Raw genomic sequence first — 23631 nt, 5'->3', positions numbered from 1 at the left:
AGAATACGTGCCAAAAAGTACAGCATGCTTGTCTTTCTCAGTGTGCGGTCATAAGTACATTAGCGTTTTGCACTTACACGTGTAATGTAGTGTCATGTTCTTTTGCATTGCAGAGAAGCACACAGTTGGCTTCAGCCAGTCCAGCCTGATCCATTTGGTGGGCCCGTCTGACTGCACACTACACGATTACGTCCATGGAGGTGAGTTCATTGGCCTGCCTCAGTCCTTCCAAACTGGATGAAAAAGGGCAGCATGTCACTAGGAGTTGAGCGACTACAGATTTTAATGTGATGATATTTTTTTTTCACTGATATTTTTTCAGCAAAGTACTACGGCCCCTAATGATGTAGCTGTGATATAAAAAGTTTGTTGTGGGGGGTATTTACACCCACTTTTACAATTAATGTTAGCGCCACCTGCAGGACCTGAGTGGAACCGTATCATCTGGCACTGTGCTATGACACATACAGCAATATGCGTTCATCAATTATAGTTTGCACTTTAGTTAACTTTTGACTTATTGGACCAGATTATTTTGACACATTTATAGGCACTGCCTAAAGAGGGCTTAACACTTCATAATTATTGCATAGCTGTTTCAAGAAAAAAAAGCCTGACTTATGGCTTTTGCGCTGGCAGTATCTCAGTCTGTCAGCACTTGGCTTTGGACCCAGGGGTGAATTTAAGACCTAAAATATGCATATTGGGGCTGGTTTGTGGCTTCATTTATGATTGACTATCCATTTGGAGCTCAATAAAATATAGCAGAAATTAAACATTTGGAAGTTATAGTGGGTGTCTACCTAATGCCATGCATGTGTATTTGCTCTCACGTTGATAGGCAGACAGCAGAAGCAGCCATTTTGCCTGTCCAGAGCACAATCCCAATTCATCCACTGCAGTCAAATAATAATTGTGGAATAGGTTCACAACAAGCCACGTAGTAAAATACAGGTGCTACTTTGTCTTCAGTTTCCTTCTGTCTCAAACCTAAGCAATACAAAGCAATAGGAAGCGGCGCCTCTTGTGTTTGGGTTTCAACACTGAACCGACCGAAGGCCTTATCGTGTTGTGTGGATGTCCCTCAGGGGAGGTTGAAGTTGAGACTCCCACAGATGAGAAGAAAGAAAATGGAATTGGGATGAATCACAAAGGATGTAGAAGAGGTGAACAATAAAAAAAAAAGTGTCTAGATCACTCGAATCAGTTAATTATATGTATCTTATGACCTACAAGTTGGTATAGTTTGTCCTGCACGGAAGAGAACATTCATAAAATGATTGGAAAAGTAACAGCACCTATAGCAACAAAGCTAAATTAAGCTATTTTACAACCCCTTCCCCATTTCATTGTGGCGAATGACAATTTACAAACATACATGACTAAAAAAGAAGTCAAACTAGAAGATAATGTAGAGTTGAGGCTCTAACAGCTTCCACTGCTCTGGAAATACTCTTTACATGATAATTATTTAATTTAAGGGGTGTTTCCAAATGCAGCTGTCCCTACAGTATATTATGGTTTTGGTCCCGCTGGCATTTCTGCCAATGTCAAGGGTGTAAAGAGGGCATGAGAACAACAAGAGAGATGTGAGCGAGATGAACAGGAGAGAGCGCGTGGAGGGCAGGAGGAGAGATCGAAGCAAACAGGGCGGGACGGATAAATGTTGCACGTGTCATGCTTGGCTTTTTAATTTGGAGCGCTTGCTGAGACATCTGTCCAATTAAGAATCAAATGGAACAACACACACACAAACACACACTGTCTTTCTACATGCTATTGCTCATTAGGGCAATGTTCCCCATTGCTCACTGCTGCCGCTTGCGCTACACTTATTTTGTTTACATAAGCACGAGTCAGGTCAGGCAGCCTCCCTTTTCCTTCTCCTCCTTCTCCGCTCTCTCCATCTCTTGCTTGGGAGAATTAACTTCTATTTGAGAATACAAACTAATCATTTACTGTATGTTTCCCCTCCGCTCCACGGAAATGTGACCTAGTTAGCTGCAGCCTAAGGAGACGTAAAGCACACGCATGAACACAGGAACATTCAAGAGCTCGTTACATGCTGCTTAACACAGAAAATCAGTTTATTGAAAATAGGTGACATCGCATCCATTTAAACAGTAAGACAAATGGATGCAATTCAGATACACAATGAAATTATGCAGTAACTGTATTATAATATATATCTTTTCTGCCTTGTCTATTTGAAATAACGTCCTGTTTTTGTGTAATGGAGGGGTGGAAATTTGGATACAATCTCACTCATGGATGAGCAGTACCGATAAACCTTGATTAGAACAAGTCTAATATTATCTATCATTTATTGTATGCAATGCAGGAAGAGTTTACAAAAGTTGAAATCCTAATGGATACAATCGCAGTTCTCGAGCTGTTAAGTGTTTTTTAAGAGGTATTGTACAGTAAATCAAGTGATTAGTATAATTTTAGTGCGCTTACATTATTTGCTTATTTATGGTGATATGGCTTGAGAAATTTGAAGACTTTTAAATGAAATTAAAACACGGTTCATTAACTCCAGTGCACCTACATACACAGTACTGAACACGCCCAAAAAAAGAAAAAGAACTGAACGGGACAATTGCGGCCTAAATGCACGGGCAGGGTTTGCGACGATGTTTCCAGCCAATGTTCTAAAAGTTGTTAATTACGAGAGGGAGTCTGATATCTTTAAATGTAACATTCCCTTCAACTCTCACTTGAACATTTCTTTTCTGTGCTGCATGTTCACAGTTGTCTGCTCTCTTCTCCTCATTAATCTTGCCCCCCACCATGGTTAGCCCATGTTCTAAGGAAGCGTACCACCTGTTTCCATGGAAACACCAGTTGATTTCCACTGGTACACCACTTTGCGGTCTAATTAACATAAGAGATTAAAATATAAAAAAAAAAAAATATTTCAAAGTTTATTTTTAAAACAATTATTTGGCAGGGGAGGTTTAAGATTAATAAAAATATTAACATTGGAATTCCGTTTGAAGTTCCTCATTCCTGTTCAAGATGTTAAAACCTTGAGCGCTCATTGAAATTGAAAAAGTCTGCATTGAAGCACTTCATGATTCTGGATGTTGTTTTCTAGTTTTTTGACAGGTGGCCCAATACAGTATATTTATTAAGCACAGCTATATTGCATTCAGTTGAGATCTCAGCACTGCAATCACTGCATCGTAAAAGTGCTTATAGCTCAGAGAGATGTTATTTCAATTCCAACATACAATCATACATCATGAAAGGTGACATAAAGAATCTCACAAAGAAAAGAGAAAAGTATTCAAGTTTTATTGTGCAATCGCTGGCATCGGGCCAAAACCTCGTAAGTCACAATTTGGCAAATTTCTAATTTAAAAAAAAATCTATACTTGTGGTCAGTCCACACGCGTGGGTGCCATTTGTACGAATTATTCACCAATTTAAAGTGTTGAAAATGGCTTGTTTTATTTGCTGATCGGTGTTAATGGTTGAAAAAACATGCCGTTTTTTGGGGTCTCTTGAAAAGTGACGATTGGTTTCGGCCCGACAACAGCGATATGCAAATTAAAGCTACTGAAGGCAGAAAATTCCATTTTGAATCACTACTGCCACCTGTGGCTGAAAAATGAAACTGCACACACCCTTCTTCACTTACATTACATACATTATGCACACATGGCTTCACTGGGGGCAAGAAATTCGAACCTGAATCCAGCCTGAAAACTATTGGCCAGAGGCTTGCAGGAATACCCATTGTGAACACTTAATGTGTTAATCTAGAATATGTTTCAGTCATAACTGGTCAAATAAAAAGGATATTGTAAAGATATTTTAGGGCAAATTGTCACATAGAGCAGCTTTAACTTAAACTACATTCCCATTCTTAGGTGTTACCTGTCATTTGTAAATCTTGATGATATCAATTGAAAATTATGGGAGGTCGAGCATACACAGCAGACATGTACTGCTCTGATCTTGAATTTGCAATAGAATTAGTTTCTAACAGAACTAAATAAATAAATGATTAAATACCTGTGTTTTGAAGAGCGTTTCAATATATGACAATATGGCAAAGTAATAGAAATTGCTCTCAGTTCAGCTCTCATTTCTGCACCACTGCAAGCACGATAATAAACATCCACTTATTAAATCTAACATTTCCATTACAGAAACTCCATTTCAGTGTCTCTGCCTGTTGCTGAGTGTGCACAATAACAGAGTCAGCACTTCTCTGTAATTCTGTAGGCAGTGTGCTTAGTAAAGCCTTAAGGAGAATACTTGGAAAAACAACAGTTTATGGTGGTTTCCGCACTGATGTGGGGAGATTGCTGGGAGGCACCAACATTAACAGAAGCCGTTTCCATAGTTACAGCTCATTAGGAGGCAGTTTGAGCGATTTGATGCTGTCCACGATCAAAGCACTTGCAGGGGACTGGATAAGAAAGTGAGCACAGGCCAACCGATGAGAGCTTAAGAAGTGAAAGGACCTCAACAGTAGTTCTAAGTTTACCCATGGGCCAGATGGGCGTCAATGCAATGGTTGCTTTGACCAAAACCCAGCAAATCAAGAATAATAATAAACAGTATTGGAGGGGTAATTGTGAGCAAATCATGATTGCCTGCTGGGGCGTACAACATTTCCAACAAGAAATTGTAATTCTGATTTGAAAAAATGGCATTTGAAAGAAAATAATTGAAGACTCTGCTGGTTAATACATCAAAGCGTTTCTTAGCAATAAACGGGGATGACATGGAGATTTCTGCTTAGATGCTTAGTAAGTGCTGCTTTAAAGAAGACCATGTAAAGTGAATTCAGAGATTTGTTTTCTAAATACAATATACACAAATTGCTGAAAACATGCCAAGAATGAAAAATGTGTAGCACTGTACTCAAATGTGGAGATACAACATTAAACTGAAATGGTGAACGTTAAACTGTTCACCATTTCAGTCGCTCCTCCACCACTATAGATGAACGTATAAGCGCCTTTGCAAGCTAACTGTGATGCTGCAGTTACCTCACTAGCCATGCGTACACCCTGAAAAGAGAGCTTCCATTCAGACATTGTTGTATTAGAGTGCCTCGTTGTCAACCGTAATTGTGCGCATGCCAGCGCGGAGAATGGAGTCTGGGGAAAAACAAGTAAAACGAGACAGCCAGCAGGCGGGTAGGTGATTCATGGTGGCATGGCCGCTTTAGAGTACCTCGTTGTCACAGCATGGAAAATTCTCACAACGACTTGGTGGGATCCAGCCACCGGTGGTTTTAAGCGGACATATTTTTGCATCTCAACCCTGTTAAGATTGAGCATGCAGGAGATTTTTGCACATAATGTGCTGTTTTATCAACAATGTACAAAAACATTTAAAGTCTATGAAATAATTAACATCAGTGTTAAACATGAATTCAATTTTAACGCATTTAGTTAAATTCGTTTAAGGAACAAGTCACATTTTGTCCCCTTATTCTGTTTTCCACACATCCTATGAAAAAATAAATTTGTTCCTCATACTACTACTTTATTTACATCCACATAATGTTATTAAATCCCCCAATTCTGGACTAAAAACGTTAGAGCATATATATACTAAGTGTTAAGTATTCTTCAAGCTGTTTTGTGTGTGATGTTAAAATATCTTATTTTGAAATCAATACTTTTAATTTGGAAGGCCGCTTCGTAGTTCTATTTCCTGTTTCATGTCTCTGTTCATCATTCAGCTCATGCTTATAAGCTTGTGCAAAAAAACATGAACTTATTGATGTCCGTCCAAAACAATATATCTGAACATACAACATGTAAAAGTTACTTTAAACAGTCACTCACTGGGAAACCAACATAACATTGCCAAAAACAGGTCATCTTGGTTGGACTCGGGAGATTCTTCTTCTCCAGACTCTTAGTGAGGTGGATTTTAACATTTTGTGGTAAATAGCACCAGCTAATGTGCAGGAGGGGCATAACAATTAGTAGGCGTCTGATTGATAAAAATGCTGCCGTGATATGTCAATCATTTGGCGCCTGCGGGGTCCAATCACATTTGAGCAGAGGCACCCCGGCCTCCCCTCTGGCTCCGCCAGTGGTTCATGGTGCGCGTGCGAGTACGTGCACACTCTTAAAGCAACAGCCACAGTTGACGAAGACTTCAAATGAGGTAAGAAGAAGAAGAAGAACTCCACTCCTCCCCTCCCCAAAAAAATATATAAAGGGAAGATAAAAGCTGGTATGTGCAGTCAGAGTAAAACAGTCAGAGCTCTTTGTACTCATCTGGGCATTGGTGGAGCATGCATGATGTAGAAAAAGCTTTAATATTACCTTTTTAAACGGCACAATGCACCTTTAAGCTTATTTGAATAATTTGCTGAAAACTTCTAACCGATAGTTTTATATTCTGGCTGAGAAAGTAGTAGTAATAGCTTAAGATTGCTCACAGATGAGTCACTTATAAATTAATTTACATAAATTAAAAAAGTATATATATATATATATTTTTTGTTCTTCTTGAAAACACAGCAGGCTAGTCTATTCAATAATCAAGCCGAGTGGCCCATATTTGTTATGGTGTCAAGACTGTGAGGAGGTCACGCTGACCTCACTCTTTTTCACTCCCTCCTCGTGTAATGTGCAAAGTCTGAATGGGGTTCATATGACAGGCTGAAGACTTCCTCGAAGACCCCCTTCTACTGTTCTGCTGCCATTGAAGCACAGTGTACTTGAAGATTTTGTGGGGATGGTGGCAAGGAGTGTGATCACAAGAGGTATTTTGCCCTCTGGCAAACTGGGCTGCACTGGGGACTGGCTTACTAATTGGACTTTTTCCCCCTTTGGAGTTAGCTCTCTTTCCTCTTCACACACAGCAACGCCATGGCACCCCAGCCCTCTCCCCCCTCACCCACCCTCTGGCTTGTTCCCTCCCTACGGCAAAGGGAGTCATAGTGTGCCATGTCACCCTGCGAATGTGTAACGGGGGCCCTTGGGCTGTCTTGGCCTTGCTTGTCCTCGTTTTCAGTCTCACATTTAGGCGCACCATCAACCTTTTACGTCGGCTCGACAGTACATGGTGTAAAGGGAACTGTATGATTGACTTTAGAGTGAACCTCTGGTTAGAAACTTGCTGACCCCTGGGTACTGTCACGGGGTCTCACACTGGCAAGTAGTCACTGTGTGACACCAAGTTTAACAATGTTCATCTTTTTTTTCTTCTCCTAAAATTGACGGCAATTCCTGATGAAGTACGGATATTTGAATCATTAGATTAGGTGATTTAAGAACCGAGCAGGTGTCAACCAAGATAAATCCCAGAAATGTGACAGCCAAGTTCATGGCTCACTGCCAATTGGCTTGCTGCTTGTGTCACTGTGTTGTGCAACATTTTGTCACTCTTCTGCTGTAATATTGTTTACTTTTTTTCACACTGTGCTTCTTTTTCAGGATTTTGTGTGACACACTGCTGTCATGTGTGCCATGTTTAATGTCTACTATTCAGTGCTACACATTCTGCTGTTCTAAACTGTGGCCACATTGTGTGTCTGTCAATGGGCACAAATTATTTATATTATGTCGCAACAAGCCATTTCTATTTGGGACAAATACAAATGCGCTCCCTAAAAAGAATAGTAAACCCTTAATGATACTCTCTGCGAATATGTTTGATTGTACTGTATGTCAGTTGGAATTAGCATCCTTGCTGAAACGCTTCCTACAATGTTGGAAGCATATACTTGCCCATGATGTCTTGGTTAGATGAATAATTTAGTACTAAGGGGATTCATCTATGATTGATTCTTACTAATTATTTAAGATTACAAGTCCTCTAGACCAATAGTTGGCAAACTTTTTACCTCAAATTTCACCGAAACAATTCTTAGCTCTCTAAATACAAACATCATAATCAAATATTGTGGCACGTAAATCCTGGAGTAATCCAAAATGAGGCATCATTTTTTTCCCCTAATAAATATAATCTATTCTATTATAAACCACTGTAAAAAAAAATTATGCACAGTTTCAACATAACACTGAGATTAAATATAGGATAATTAAAAACATTACTAATTCAATTGCTATTTATTTTTCATCAATAAAGATTGTACCTAAAATGTTTGACTAAAAACTGTTTTAAAAGATTAAATGCATTGTACGCAAAAGTTAAATCCAACTTAATTGTACTCATCAATGCTTAACATTATGCTGAATATAATTCATTATTTTGCATAGCACTAGGGGGCTTGCACACATTTTGAGAATTAATTATCTAGACCACGGGTCACCAACATATGCCTGTGGGCACGAGGCAGGTAGCCCCCAAGCGCTTCATGAGTAGCCCATGCCTGTTCTAAAAATAGCTCACCAGTAAAGTGTTCATTTGAAACTTTTGGTTAGTGTGGATTTGGATTGAGATTTATAGAAATAAACTGTTGCATATTCATATTTACAGTATTTGTTTCCTAAATCATTGTAATCATTAAGATTGTCTGTGTAAATATTACCATATCATTCCAGGTAATTTTAGCAAATGTATTGTTTCAGAATTTTGTATGAAACTGGTAGGCCTTGGCATCAATCACTCCTCAAAAAGTATTTCTCACTTTGTTGTTGGTTGGTGGCCCCTGATCTAGAAACTGGTGTTGACCTTGAGCTAGATTATACGGTCGGTGTGTCTTCAGGAGCAACCATCTCGGAAGAATAGAAGTTGCCAGTGAAGAATATCTGGCACTGGAACGTGTTGTTTTGTTGAGCGATTGCGATATGATAGGGATTAGCTGCAGTCGTACATGTCCAATATCAGTATTGGCCTGATATTTAAAGGGCATCACTGCGCCAGGCAGAGCTAGATGAGCTCAGAGCAGATGACTGGACATTAAGAAGTGGCATCAGATTTGTGAATGGAAATGTTTTTGACAACATGGGAAGTCACGGATGGCACAGCGGAATGTGGACGAATCACACAAGGCACAGTATGCTTCATCTGAAACTTTGAACAAAGCTTTATTAACAAAATTACACAGGACTTTTCACGAATTTAGGAGGAACAATATGTCGAAGTAATACAAAACATTATTCTAAATCAACTGAACAGACTTCTTTTATGTGAATGCAGCAGGCAGCACATTCTTGTTTGTACTCCCACGCATCAGGTTCCCTACGCCGTGCAGACGGTCAGAGCCAAAAAAGCCATCCAAAGCAGACTTATTGATTTTGTGTTGCGTGTGAGACTCAGGAGGAATGAATCTGGCAACTACGTTTTATTACTGGAAATTGCAGTTCTTTCAGAAATGGCATGTGGATGTTGATAGATGTCACTGAGACAAAATGCCAAGTAAATCACATGAAAACGCTCACCCTGCGGAATGCATCATAGCAAATAGTTGTGAGTTGGACATGTTCCTTCCAAAAGGTAATATGTTACCTATTGTTTGTTACATTATTTTCAAAGTAAATGAGAAGGAAGCAAGCAATTCAATGGTTAGTTATTCAAATAAAATGTATGCGCTAGCTGCCATTTTTCACTTTGAATTCTCCTCAAATGCACTTCCAAAATATGCCACAGTAGCGCTGTTGCAATGATTGACATGTCTCTTAGCCAATGATAATGACATTGATTGAAAAGCAAGAAAGCAGGACTTCAATAGAAATACAGTACAGTACGTACAGTACACTGACTACAGTAACTTGTAGAAAAAGTAAAACAACAGCCAAACAAACTGCACATTTCATTTCGTTTCCTTCATTTCAAGTGCGCTCTAATTTCAATAAGTGCGTCTACATTTGTGCTTTCATTGCTCTCTCACTGTTTCTTTCTAGCTCTTTAAAAATGAATCAACTTTTAACGTGAAATCTGGCAAAGTGCCCTGTAAGCTTTCTGAATCATTTGACGTGGTCTTAAAAGTGAAAAATCACCCCAAAATAAACATCACCCTGTTTTCTCAGTACCAAATATGCTGCTGTGGGAGGCACAGTGGCACTTTCACAGCAGCAAGGAATATGAAACAATTGTCAATGTGTCTATTTTTTTGTGTGAAGTTTTGCTAGAATACTGTACAACAGTGTTAGCTTGTATAGAGGTACCTTGAAATTCATGAACTTCTTCTGGTCCTTCAGATGGAAACGCTTACACATCTACTGACCATACTTGTAGATGTCTGGCATGTGACTGAACTATGCTTGTGCATGTGTTGAACAGGCGTGACCATGAAGCTGATGGATGAGGTCGCGGGCATTGTGGCAGCACGCCACTGCAACACCAACATTGTCACCGCCTCTGTGGACGCTATCAACTTTCATCGCAAGATTAAGAAAGGTTACCATGAGAATGCTGAATTCTTCATACCCATTAATGATGCTCTATATTGTGAAAGCATTAAGAGCCGATGAAAGGTTGGACGAGACCAATTGGGTTTTGTGTCTGACAAAAAAACATTTTATTCAATCAATTTTTTTGTGTATTATTATTATAGGTAAAAAGGACAAAATGGCAGCTACAGTTGAGGAAATAATTACAATATTTTCAGTTGAAACTGCAGAAACCTTTTCTGCATTCCTCTATTTTGACCAACGTGCTTCCAGCTGTTCCAAATGCCAGTCAGTTTATGCACAAAACATTCATTGTTCTACTAGATACTTTTTTAGATACTGTACCTTTTAACTTGGACTTTATCTAGGTTTTGATTGATTTATTTATTTTGGTCTCATTTTTAATATACAAAACCTGGCATTTGAACAGGGGTGTGTAGACTTTTTATGCCCACTGTATCTTAAGTATGTACCAAGGGCCACATACTTTGTTCTTTAATCCGGCCCGCTGCGCATTTACATTATCAACAATCATGTAATATTTCTTGCTTTACTTTGGCTATTTATTTGTTTTTACAATAAAAATGGGTTAATTGAAATTGATTTATTCAAGTAATTTATATAATTTATTAATTGGCTATATAATGTAACATACATTAAACAAATTGATATTATTTGATCAAATATTTGTTTAACTAATAACAGAACTATTACATTTTTATTTTTATTAATAAAATAACACATACACTTTTAAAGTTCGGCCTTATCGACTAATAACCTGGCCAAACATTCTGTTTTAAAAAGTCAAATGTGTCCTGCAAATGTTTGCCCACCTATGATCAAGACCCTTGCAGCAGTTTTATTTTGCTCATTTTAAAATCTGAATTTTTCTAAAAATGCTTTATCTACTAAAGCGTGCAGATAATAGGATTCTACATTTATGTGATGTGACAGCCAAAAGAATCTTTTGCAGCTCACTCAGACATGTTCATTTTCCTTGTATTATTATTTGCGCTTCAAAATAGAAATCAGACTGCAGGGATAATGCCTCCCTCCCACGTTTCCATGGCAACCCACAGTAATAACACACTTTGAGCACATTAAACGGAGTAAAGAAACAACCCCACTGACAAAAGTGGAAGAATGCTTATTTTCATGAAAGCGCGCACAGTTTACATCATTATTTTACTAACTTACATGCATATATTAGCATACATCTAATCAACCTGAAAAAGCAGCAAGACACAAAAAGACATTTCGTTTTTTCTCTTCCCTGTCAAGGCTGTGTGGTCACCGTCACAGGCCGTCTCACCTTCATCAGCAACAAGTCTATGGAAATAGAAGTGGTGGTAGATGCCTCCTCGCTGGTTGACTCCGAGAAAGTTAGCTATCGTGCAGTCTCGGCCTTCTTCACTTTCATCTCGTTGGACAAGTTCGGCAAAGCTCAGCTCGTCTCTCCTCTTAAGGTCAGTACTATTTTGCACACTCTTAATAATGACACTCAAATGTCTCTGGCCCTATTATAACATATCACCTTATCCATCCATGTCCATGAAGTCTGACACCTTTGTCATAAAACCTTTATTGTATTCAAATTGTACGCAACTTGTGGTGTTGCTTAGATACCACTGTATTTTTTTTTTGTAAGAACAAGAGTACTTCAGGATCCAAGGGAACGACTCTAATCAAGCATAACATTCCGTTTCTAACAAACACAGGAATGCAATTCAACAATTTTCTATCATTCTAATTTTATATGTAAGACAAGAAATTATTTTAGCATAAAATATAGTTCAAAGAGATTCTATGTACTGCTGTATGAAGCATTTTGAAGCACTTTATATTGAGTTGAGGTACACATAAAAAATGATAATGATATATTTTTTTGCCTTATTTTAACAAGTTATCAAAATAAATAAATTTAAAAATGATGTGACTATTTGTGACAGAAAAAAAAAATCACATTTTAAGAGACCAGCTCATGTAAAAATGACTTGTGACGTAACAAGCATTTTAAAAAGTAGCAAGTAGAAACTAACACATGGCATCGGACTGAGATTTGTTCTGTGGGAGCAGTTCTTGGTGGTACTTTTAAGGATTATTATGTACTGATCATAATTGGGCGCGTTTGTATCCTCCTTAAGGCAATCACCTGCCCACAATGCCTGTAATTCTGCTCATTTAAGTTCCATTTAATTAAATCAGCATCGCTGCGTGTTACAGTATTGTCGTGAGGAAGCCGTGGTTGAATACTAATGCCCTAACAAGGTCCCTAAGCATTTGCCAAACATTTGGCTGATTTAGCACTTCCTATCTGCATATAAAGCTTCTGTGTTTACCGGTACCTACTGAGTGCAATGGGACACCTGCTGTTGGAGCTGGTTGTGCAGCACACCCGCCCTCATCCATATCCTGTTAATATGCAAGCACACTACCATCTGTTTAAACGAACAACTTCACTGTTTTCACGCGGAATTCTACTGCGCTGATAGTATAGATACTGTAGATCTAACACTTCGAACCCTGTGTAGCCACTTAGTTGAACTTATTTAGGCTAAAAATATGGCTTCAGTGATTGAGCTTGAGGTGTTGTATTTATTGTATTATTTGTTTTTATTTATTTCTATTGCGGTCTGCTGTGCTCTGCTGAAAAAAAGATCAACTCTGATTCCACATTAATCATATTATAGTCGACCACAAAAATGATCTAGTCGTTCAACCCTTACAGAGTGCAGTCGTTGTCCGTACATGTCCATACTGTGTATATCCAACTGACTGTTTCCCACCTTGGTTCTCTAATGTACAGTACGTAGTTGTTGTCCCGATATGGTTGAATTTATTTGTTTGTGTGTAACATCCTGTCAAACGGTAGTCATTGACTGAACGTGGTCAAGAGTGCATTTGCCTTCCTCAGTGGATTACATGCAGATTATATATATTTCACACATCAGTCCAATTTTCACCTGAGCTCCCTCGTGGGAATTGGATGGAAATGCTGTGATGTTATTTTACCAAGCAAGTTGAAGGATTGAATCAGGCCTGAGATCAGTTTGTCCACGGTTTTAATTACAAGTACGAGTACAAGTATATTTGAGTTCTTGCCGATGCAAGTATTGGTACTTGATGCAACCAAATTATTATTATTTTTTATTAAACATGGAATAGATTTGACTCAAATAGGACACTTCTCATGGACACAGAATTCTCTTATTCTACTTGCGGTAAAGATATATGTGCTGGATCTGATGCATATAAATTGGCCTGCAGGGGGCAGTGTGGTGTACATGAAGGTTTAATAAAACACACAAAGAAGAATGTTGTGGTAAAGCTCGCTTTAATATGACTCATTTTCAAAAAGTAGAAAGAATATATGTCTGTAAGTATTGTTGTAACCGCGTTTTGAATATTTTTCTGTTCTGTTTGAATAATCAATATTTAAAGAGACATCTATTTGAGTGGGATCATATCTTCCCTTAATGGTTATGTTAACTCACATTGAAATGTTACTTAATTTTGAACCCTCGTCATCAGTAGTTGCTGGGCAATCTTCAATTAGCGAAACAGCTATCTGTACTTTCTACTAAAACCTTAAACCAGAGCTAGCTAGCCTGGTTTTGTATAGTTCTGGTATGTGCAACATAAGTGACTGTACAAACTACGACTACCACTGTGTACTTAATTGACAGTAAAAATAAATGTTTACATTTTACTTTAGTACATTTCAGACTGTTTAAAGAGCATAATGTTTTAATTTTGGTGCTTCAAATGTATGTGTATGTGCTATGGTGGTCGGTAGATGAGGGCCGCTGGGTGGTGGTAGATGGAAACACACCTGTTTGCTTTTGTTAGCGGCAAACATACTTTTTAATCTAACCCACCTCTGCTGCCAGTCACTATTTTTAAAAGCGCCTGCCACTGTCACATTTCCATTTGAAAGGCTTCGCCTTTTGTGTTCCTGCTTCCACGCATTCTTTGGAGCCACTTTCCCATCTCGAATGAGCTGCTCCTGTCTTTTGTTTTATGAGCACGAAACGGCAGCCATGATAGGCTTTGTTGTAATGTATCACTACGCTTCAATTCCATGAAAAGAGAAGAAAAACAGAAATGAGCTCTCCTGATGATTTTAATAATTCATCCTCGGCTCTGTAAATGGAACCTGCACATTTGCGATTCTGGTGGAGCATGCCAAATGAAAAGTGTACGTGTGTGCATGTATTGTTGGACATAAATACAGCACAGATAGAAAGCACTGATGTGCTTGTTTGAAAGAGAAAGCTCAAATGTGTGCGCACGTTTGCAATGCAAATTAGCTTGAAGATTAGCATGTTTATTTCTATGAGAAAGGAGGCACATGAGGCTAAAGTCTTGCTATTTCGGTCTTCCTGCTGGCTTAGACAAGGACCGAGACGAGATCCAAAACGAGGGAGCGCTCACGTGAACTCTATTACTGACCCCACCCCTCCGTGCACAAAGAGATGCATTATCATGAGCAGGAAACAAGACGGGACACATCAATCCAATTAACACCTGATGATAACCCTAACGATAGCGATTGGACTTTAATGGATGGGAATGCCACAGCAACATCAATTTGCCGTGCAAGCCAGATGACGGCGAGTATACAGTAGAAGAGTGACCTCGTTTTGCTAAATTTATCCCCGTTTTCTTCAATAGATCAACCACACCCCCCACATCAGCCAAATACCCCCGCCCCACTTTGGCTTCCAACAAATTGATTAATTTGCATCGTTTCAGTAATCAACACAATTTGGTAGACAGGTCTATCATAACCCATCTCAAGCCTCATGCCTCAAATTGATGAGGAATGTGGCCGTTTTGGTTTTCTGAGGCCCCACATGGAATCCAATAAGAAGCAGGTATCATAGACAGTTGGGCGACTTGAAATTGTGAGGCTTTCTTGCCTACACCGTCTAATGTGGGCCGAGCATGGCATCAGACTTTAATGGTAAAGGGGGTGCGAGAGCCCGGTCATCACTACGGGCACCTTTAATTTATATGATTTATAGATTTTAGGCATACGTGGCCCATAATAAATTGGAGGCCACTTTGTTGGTTACGTTTTAGGTCATGATTTACTGATTATTAGTTACTTTTAGAAAACTATTGACAACTACTGTACCTTGATCTGTGTCACATCCTAGCTTTCTATCACCTCAAAATATTTTTTTTAATTGCGGGAGTATTTTTAGTGCTGCTAATAGGTTTTATTCTTTGACCGTGAAGATATGACTTGCTAATTTAAGAAGTCAAATTAAGACGTTTGTTGTGTGGACTGCAAACTAGAGAATTACACATTAAGTGGCACAGAAAAAGGCACAGCCTGTGGAACATTTAATTAATAAAACCTGGAATTATTTTATCTTGGTGACCACATTTTGTTGACCAACCATCAACATTTAATTAACAGAACATCTAAAAGCAAAGTGAAATGGTAACATTTTCTTACTACTACATACTACTGAGCTGTACTCATTACTAGTTGACTTATCAAGTGCATCATAACTAGTTATAGCTAGAGCATGCAATGCAATGGCCTTTTTGAAAGTAAGCCATTAGGATGGCTTTACCATTCTCCAAAACTCACCGTATTTTGCAAGCACGTTCATCTTGATCTTGGTGAATGTTTGGTAGTGGGTGTGTGTACCTTTGGCCTTCAAAAAGACAATGCAAGTAAACAATGCAAAATGCCGTTGATGGGATAAACAATAGCATTTGCCTCACAGTGTTATAGCCCTGTTGACAAACAGATATTTGAATGCAACGGTGGACCACATGTAGACAGACAATACTGTAATAATCACAGGCATGTATTCTTTTTCCTCTGCCAAGAACGATGAGTATTACTGCAGAGTTTTGGCTAGCTCTATGTATATCAGTTTGTTAGCATTATACTGCCTGGTGGCTAAGGTCAAAGTACACTAGAGTGTAGTTTTTCTTGTAGAGGCTGGAACGGATTAATGCCATTTATATTCATTTCAAAGGGGAGAGGTGATTTCACTTTACGAGCATGATCATGGAATGGAATTGAACTCCTATCCCAAGACACTACTGTGTAACAGTGTTTGAAAGACTCAGCCATGCCACAAAAAAAATCCAAGAATAATGTACATGCCACAGGAATTATAATTGCCCATATATACACCACCCCAAAACATATAAAATTACTACTTACTTTAATATATTAGAGATTTAGTTTGAGCATAAGAACAGCAAATAGGTCGATTTTTCTGTAGTGAACTGCTAGTATGTAGTGAAACACTACTTGTGTTAAGTCTTCTCAACTGTATGTCTCCCAACTGGCAATGACACATTCATCAGTGCTTGCAGCTTAATTAAAACTTGTAACATAGAGCTTACATTTACATTTGAGTGCATACATGATCTTTGAATAGACAGCGATACAATGAAACAACTTCACCGATGAATATTTCATGACATTGTGACAGATTCAGCTTGAGTTGTGCTCTATAAATAGTCTGGATGAAAGACAGATTCTTCTATTTTTGACTGCAGGTGCTTCCCCCACCCCAGCACCCCATTCTCTCAGCCAGGCGTCCTCCCCACTGAGCTCGCTCTCTTTCTATTTATAGAATTTCCCATTTTAGCTCAGCAGGGTCTCAGCACTTGTTTGTGTGTGTGTGTGTGTGTGCATGGAGGGAGGTATCATGTAAATTGGGGAAGGAGGACAGCATGGGTAGGGGGATGGGGGCATGGCTGGTGGTATCTCCCGCGAGAAGAAGCACCATCATTTTTGTTTTGGGCCACAAAATAACGATAAGAGAAGAGTGGAGATGCCTGCTAGCACACTTTGCTGTATTCCACATGTAGACGTTACATCAGAGATGGGCAACACAAATGCTGGAGGGGAGCACAATTTTGCATCAGTGCTACTTACTGGGGTCCACAATTTAACCAAATGTATGACAAAAATGCCACTTCAAATACCAACAAATATATGCATATGTGAAAAATATATGCTCTTAATATTTTTCACAATACATTTTTCAATGCATGTATTGCCACTATCCTAACCCAACATTAAAGGGTTTGAAATAAACGACAAAATAACCACACACTGTATCCCCGCTCCCTAGTGCAAAGAGATCTCTTACATAAAAAGCTGAAGAAGAAGCCAACATGATGTGTAAGAAGTCATTTTGTGCATTCAATTTTTTTTTATATTATTGAGGTAGTACTGTGTTTGTCCTGTATATTATTCCAAATCTGCAAAAAAAATATTCAACCTACTTCCGTAGTATAGGGCATTAAAATCCCAGTGTAAATAAAACGAAGGCATGTCTGCCATCTAGTGGTTAATGGTGATATTACAACTTAAAGTTACAGTCGAATCCTGCATACTTGTGGTTTGGCGGCCATTTGCATATTTGCACTTCCTATCCCCTCGCCTTTCCTCTCTCTCCGTCTTGCTTCTTTTCCAAACTTGCCCGTTCTTTCCTTCCTTTCTTCTCTTCTTTTCTTTTTTCCATTTTTTTATATCAGTCAGTAAATCAGCATTTCTTCTGTAATGTCGTTTCTTCATGCTTAATTCTCCTTTGTCTTGCTCCCTTCTGTTGTTTTCCACCAACTCTCTCCATTTTTCCTTCACTTTTGTTCTTCTCCTATCATTTGTTTCTACCTTCCACTATAACTCATGTTCCATATACTTTGTTTTTTGTGGTCACACTCGTGTTGTCTGTCTCCTCTAATCTTGTGACTCAGTTCTTTCCTTCTCATCTGCCTCCCTCCTTCCTCTCTTGCCCTTCATCTCCATTTCTCCTTGCTTTCTTCTATCATGTTCCTTCTTCCTTGCATCTTTCCCTCCTTTCCTACCTCCTCTTCCTCCGAGGCTGCCTTCCTCCCGCCTTCCTTGGCGGCAGAGACTCATCTGTCGTCCCTTTACATGAAAACAAGCCTGGTTGTCATGGCAACCTACTGTGGTCCAAGTCATGCCGTGTTTATTTTTAGACGCCAAGCCTTCAACTTGATAGTCAACGGGTTAATGGCGACGCGCGTGACAGAGTTGAGATATTCGTGACTGCGTAGATGTCTGAGGCACATCGTTGCACTGCACTGCTCATTTCCTTGCTTAATAAAGAATTGTGGATGAAAGGTGCAAATTGTATTATAGTTGTATTATCGTAAAAATAAAAAAAGGAAAAAACTAGTTTGGAGAGTCAATTCTTGTTTTCAGAAATGCGATTGGAGATGTGGCCAACATTTTCCGGAATAATCAACTTTTACCGTCTTCTTCAAGACGCTGACATTTGGTGTATAATTAAAATTTGAAACACAATGGGACACACAATACTCCTTTGGGTGAGATGGTAGTCATTAGCAGTAGGATAATCATAGTTATTAATCTGCAGCTGCTGTGTGAATAACATTTCAAAGGAACACAATATACACTTTCTTGTAATATTGTGTCTCAGTCGATATAAAAACAGACAAACCTATTAATGATTGCTTATTCATTGAACAACTTCTTATACTTTCATGGCAAGTGGTATTTTTCTTCTTTTTTTATTTAATTAATAACATTGCATTACATTCAAACTTGTATATTTTATATTCTCACATCATTCCAAAGCAGTTAAGAGTAAGTACACAAATAAATTTGTACCTTCACTATCAGACATTATTATTATTATTATGTGTAGCCAATGCACCTATATGGTCTAGTTGATCCCTACTTAGCAACAACAAAAAAATCTTCCACTTTTCTGGGTAAATGTTCTACAAGACGTGGAACTTTTGCGGATCACACAATGCCACAACAATGTTTGATGGGGTTGAGGTCAGTGTTCTGGGTTTGTCTTTACATGCCGTGACTGTAGTTCGTTTGTGGCTCTGCATCACAATCTGAAATTGTCATCCCATTTGAGAGGTGACCCCTACTCCTGTCCCAGAATGCTGACATTTTGTCTTTTGCGTTGCCACCTTTCTCCCGCCATAAAGTTAAAGCGCCATCTGTCAGCTCAGTGCTCGGAGCGCCGCTGAGTGGCAGGTGCTCTTGAATGTGCCAACCCCCTGGTGTGAGCAGATTGAAAAGCCTGCTTCTGAATAAGCCATGAATGCTGATGATAGTCACTTGCCGTGTATTTAAAAATAAACAGTGGCACGCGTGCCGCACGGGGTCGCAAGCCAGTGTCTTCTTGTGCCAGTCCCAAGCCCGGATAAATACAGAGGGTTGTGTCAGCAAGGGCATCCGACGTAAAACTTTGGCCAATTCAAACATGCAAATCAAATATATGACTTCCATACCGGATCGGTCGAGGCCCGGGTTAACAACGACCGCCATCGGTGCTGTTGACCTACAGGGTGCCGGTGGAAACTGGACTACTGTTGATCGAAGAAGGAGAAGAGGAATGTGTGTTCGTAGAAAGAAAGAGAAGAGGAACACCAAGAGTTTGGGACTGAGAGTAGGGATTTTGAATGTTGGAACTATGACAGGAAAAGGTAGAGAGCTGGTTGACACGATGCAAAGGAGGAAGGTGGACATACTGTGTCTTCAGGAGACCAGGTGGAAAGGGAGCAAAGCTAGAAGTTTAGGAGCAGGGTTCAAGTTATTCTATCATGGTGTAGATAGGAAGAGAAATGGAGTAGGAGTTATTGTGAAGGAATAGTTTGTTAGGAACGTCCTGAAGGTAAAAAGAGTGCCAGATAGAGTGGTGAGCCTGAAGCTAGGAATTGAAGGTGTGATGATCAATGTTGTTAGTGGGTGTGCGCCACAGGTAGGATTTGACCTGGAGGAGAAGGAGAACTTTTGGTTGGACCTTGATGAAATGATGCAGAGCATCTCTAGAAGTGAGAGAGTTGGCATTGGTGCCGGAAACAGAGGTGATGAGGAGGTGATGGGCAAGTGTGGTATCCAGGAGAGGAACGTAGAAGGACAGATGGTGGTTGACTTTGCAAAAAGAATGGAAATGGCTGTCGTAAATACTTTCTTCCAGAAGAGGCAGGAACATAGGGTGACCTACAAGAGTGGAGGTAGGAGTACACAGGTAGACTACATCTTGTGTAGACGGTATAATCTGAAGGAGATCAGCGACTGCAAAGTAGTGGTAGGTGAGCGTGTAGCCAGACTGCATAGGATGGTAGTGTGTAGGATGACGTTGGTGGTGAGGAAGACAAAGACGGCAAAGGCAAAGCAGAGGACGAAATGGTGGAAGCTGAAAAGGAAGAGTGTTGTATGACTTTCAGGAAGGAGTTGAGACTCTGGATGGTCAGGAGGTGCTTCCAGATGACTGGACAACTAAAGCAAATGTGATCAGATAGACAGGTAGATAAGTCCTTGGTGTGTTATCTGTAAGGAAAGAAGATAAGAAGACTTTTGGTGGTGGAATGAGGAGATGCAGAAGTGGATCCAGAGAAAGAGGTTAGCTAAGAAGAAGCGGGACACTGAGAGGACTGAAGAAAGTAGACAGCAGTACAGGGAAATGCAGCATTTAAGGTGAAAGTAAAAGTGGCAAAGGCCAAACAAGGGCTTAAGAGGACTTGTATGCTTGGTTAGATGGGAAGGAGGGAGAGACTGATCTATACAGGTTGGCAAGGCAAAGAGACCGAGATGGGACCAAAACATGCAGCAGGTTAGGGTAATATAGGATAGGGATGGAAGTGTGTTGACAGATGCCAGTAGTGTGATGGGAAGATGGAAAGAGTACTTTGAAGAGTTGATGAATGAGGAAAATGAGAGAGAACGAAGAGTAGAAGAGGTGACTGTTGTGGACCAGGAAGTAGCAAAGATTAGTAAGGATGAAGTAAAAAGGGCATTGAAGAGGATGAAGAGTGGAAGGGCACTTGGTCCTGATGATATACCAGTGGAGGTATGGAAGTGTCTAGGAGAGGTAGCAGTAGAATTCCGGACTGTGTTATTCAACAGGATCTTAGATAGTGAGAAGATGCCTGGGAAATGGAGGAGAAGTATGCTGGTACCCATTTTCAAGAACAAGGGCGACGTGCAGAGTTATTGCAACTACAGAGGAATAAAGCTGATGAGCCACACAATGAAGCTATGGGAAAGAGTATTTGAAGCTAGACTGAGGGAAGAGGTGAACATTTGTGAGCAGCAGTATGGTTTCATGCCAAAAAAGCGTACCACAGAGGCAGTATTTGCTTTGAGGATGTTGATAGAGAAGTACAGAGAAGGTCAGAAGGAGCTGCATTGTGCCTTTTTAGATCTGGAGAAAGCTTATGACAGGGTGCCCAGAGAGGAACTGTGGTTTTGTATGAGGAAGTCTGGAGTGGCAGAGAAGTATGTTCAAGTGATGCAGGACATGTATGAGGACTGTAAGACAGTGGTGAGGTGTGCTGTAGGCGTGACGGAGGAGTTCAAAGTAGAAGTGAGACTGCATCAGGGATCAGCTCTGAGCCCTTTCTTGTTCGCTATGGTAATCTATCTATCTATGTGTGATAGAAGAGTTTCAGCTAAAATGAGAGGAAAGGTTTATAAAACTGTGCTGAGACCAGCGATGTTGTTTGGTCTGGAGACAGTGCCACTGAGGAAAAGACAGGAGGCAGAGCTGGAGGTGGCAGAGATGAAGATGCTGAGGTTCTCTTTGGAGGTGACCAGAATGGATAGAATCAGGAATAAGTACATCAGAGGGACAGCACATGTTAGAGGCTTTGGAGATCAAGTCAGAGAGGCCAGACTGAGATGGTTTGGACATGTCCAGAGGAGAGATAGTGAGTATATTATCAGAAGGATGCTGAGTTTCCAAAATGCCAGGCAGGAGGTCTAGAGGAAGACCAAAGAGGTGGTTTATGGGTGTAGTTAAAGAGGACATGAAGTTAGTTGGTGTGAGAGCAGAGGATGCAGAGGACAGGGTTAGATGGAGGCAACTGATTCGCTGTGGCGACCCCTGAAGGGAAAAGTCTAAAGGAAAAAAAGAAGAAGTCGCACGCGTGCTCCACTGTCTAGGGAGGTAGACTAGGGAGAGTACAGGCTGCACTGTAAAAAAATTCCATGGGTGCTGTTCCTTGGGTGGCCATGCTGTTTAAGCGGGGAGGCAGTCTAAACTGCAGGATTGCACGTGGCTAACCCTCATGAATCTAAAAAGACTGCTTGAGCTAAGGAGATGAAAAAATTAGTTTTTTCACTTTGAAACCTAGCACTGACGAGCCTTGATGTGGCATCTTTATAATCTTATGACATCCATACTTTTGCAACGATAACTATGCTGAAGTTTAATTTACACAATCAGGGTAATGTTCCTTAAGTAAAGAATTTCCCATGTAAACTTATTAAAATGCACTTATATATATATATATATATATATATATATATATATATATATATATATATATATAGTAATGTGTTTCTATTTTGTATGACGGCAATATCTTTCTATTATTTCTACTCAGGTTAATGACCAAGAGGAGCAGAAGCGTTATGATGAAGGCGAAGCCCGTTACCTCTGCAATAAAGCCAAGAGACTTGCGGAGAAGGAGGCCAAGCAGTGACACGTCTGCAACACAACACGGAAGGACAACATAGTCCCTTTTCTCGTCCTCTTTAGCCTCCTCCTGAACCCTGTCCTGTTTCATGCACCAAAGCGACCACATATAAGTATATAATGTTAAATAAGAGAGAGAAATATTTTAATTTTGTGACATGCAGCTACTGACTAGACTTTTATGAGAAGCTTTTCAAAGGATGAAGTATACAGGGTAGTACAAAATGAAAAAAAAAATACAAAGATGAAGGAACAAATAAAAGATCCCAAACAAGAGTCTGATCTCTTGCCTCGTGCCCCTGCTTGTTTCATGATGATGATGATGATGATGATGATGATGATGATGATGTCATTGTCTTGGGCATGTCTTGGCAGAGAGGACACACGCCCCCCCATCTTTTCACCACTGACGTTAGCAGTGAAATCAAAGGGGGAGGGGAAGGTGCAGGGGTGGCTTGGGGTTTTTTGACTCAACTCGCATGTCTCCCACGCATTCACCCCCCCCCCCCCCCTCCCCCCCTCCTTGCTCTCCTGTGCTCTCTCACACTGCCTCACTGCTCTATTTTCCTTCCTCCTGTGCAGCCACAAATGTGCACGATGGTTCTCCAGTCTGCTGCTTTGTCACTTCTGTACTCCTCGCGTTGACTCTTTCTGTGCCTCGGCCAGCTTTGTACTACTAAAATGCACTAAAACTTCCCTGTCCATTACAGTACCTTTTACACACGTTTCTGTTCTTTGGAGCTGAATGGCACAAAAAATACTCATTAATCAACCAATACATTTTCAAGCCTTTCTGTGCCTTCCAGTCTCACATTCAGCTCAGTGGCTCCGAGAACATCTTTTTGGTAGCCTTGCAACACCGAGGTACTGTTGAT

The 23631-nt window shown here is 39.9% G+C and overlaps 1 protein-coding gene across 3 annotated transcripts in view; it reads left to right on the top strand.

Annotated features, from left to right (window-relative positions):
• Positions 1 to 23032, top strand: part of acot7 (acyl-CoA thioesterase 7) — a 38687-nt gene extending 15655 nt beyond the window's left edge. For all 3 annotated transcript variants that reach the window (XM_086069763.1, XM_086069762.1, XM_086069761.1), the window contains 4 exons: positions 114 to 200; positions 10174 to 10290; positions 11565 to 11749; positions 22665 to 23032. In XM_086069763.1, the coding sequence (XP_085925889.1) occupies positions 114 to 200; positions 10174 to 10290; positions 11565 to 11749; positions 22665 to 22763 (488 nt within the window). In that variant the 3' untranslated portion in view covers positions 22764 to 23032. The remainder of the gene's footprint in view (positions 1 to 113; positions 201 to 10173; positions 10291 to 11564; positions 11750 to 22664) is intronic.
• The last annotated feature ends 599 nt before the right edge of the window (positions 23033 to 23631 follow it).

Source organism: Leptonotus elevatus, chromosome 2 (genome assembly GCF_054856555.1).
Source record: "Leptonotus elevatus isolate MCC_2025b chromosome 2, RoL_Lele_1.0, whole genome shotgun sequence".
NCBI lineage: Eukaryota > Metazoa > Chordata > Actinopteri > Syngnathiformes > Syngnathidae > Leptonotus > Leptonotus elevatus.
The sequence above is the reverse complement of the archived record's forward strand: the minus strand, read 5'-3'. Positions and strand labels throughout refer to the sequence as shown.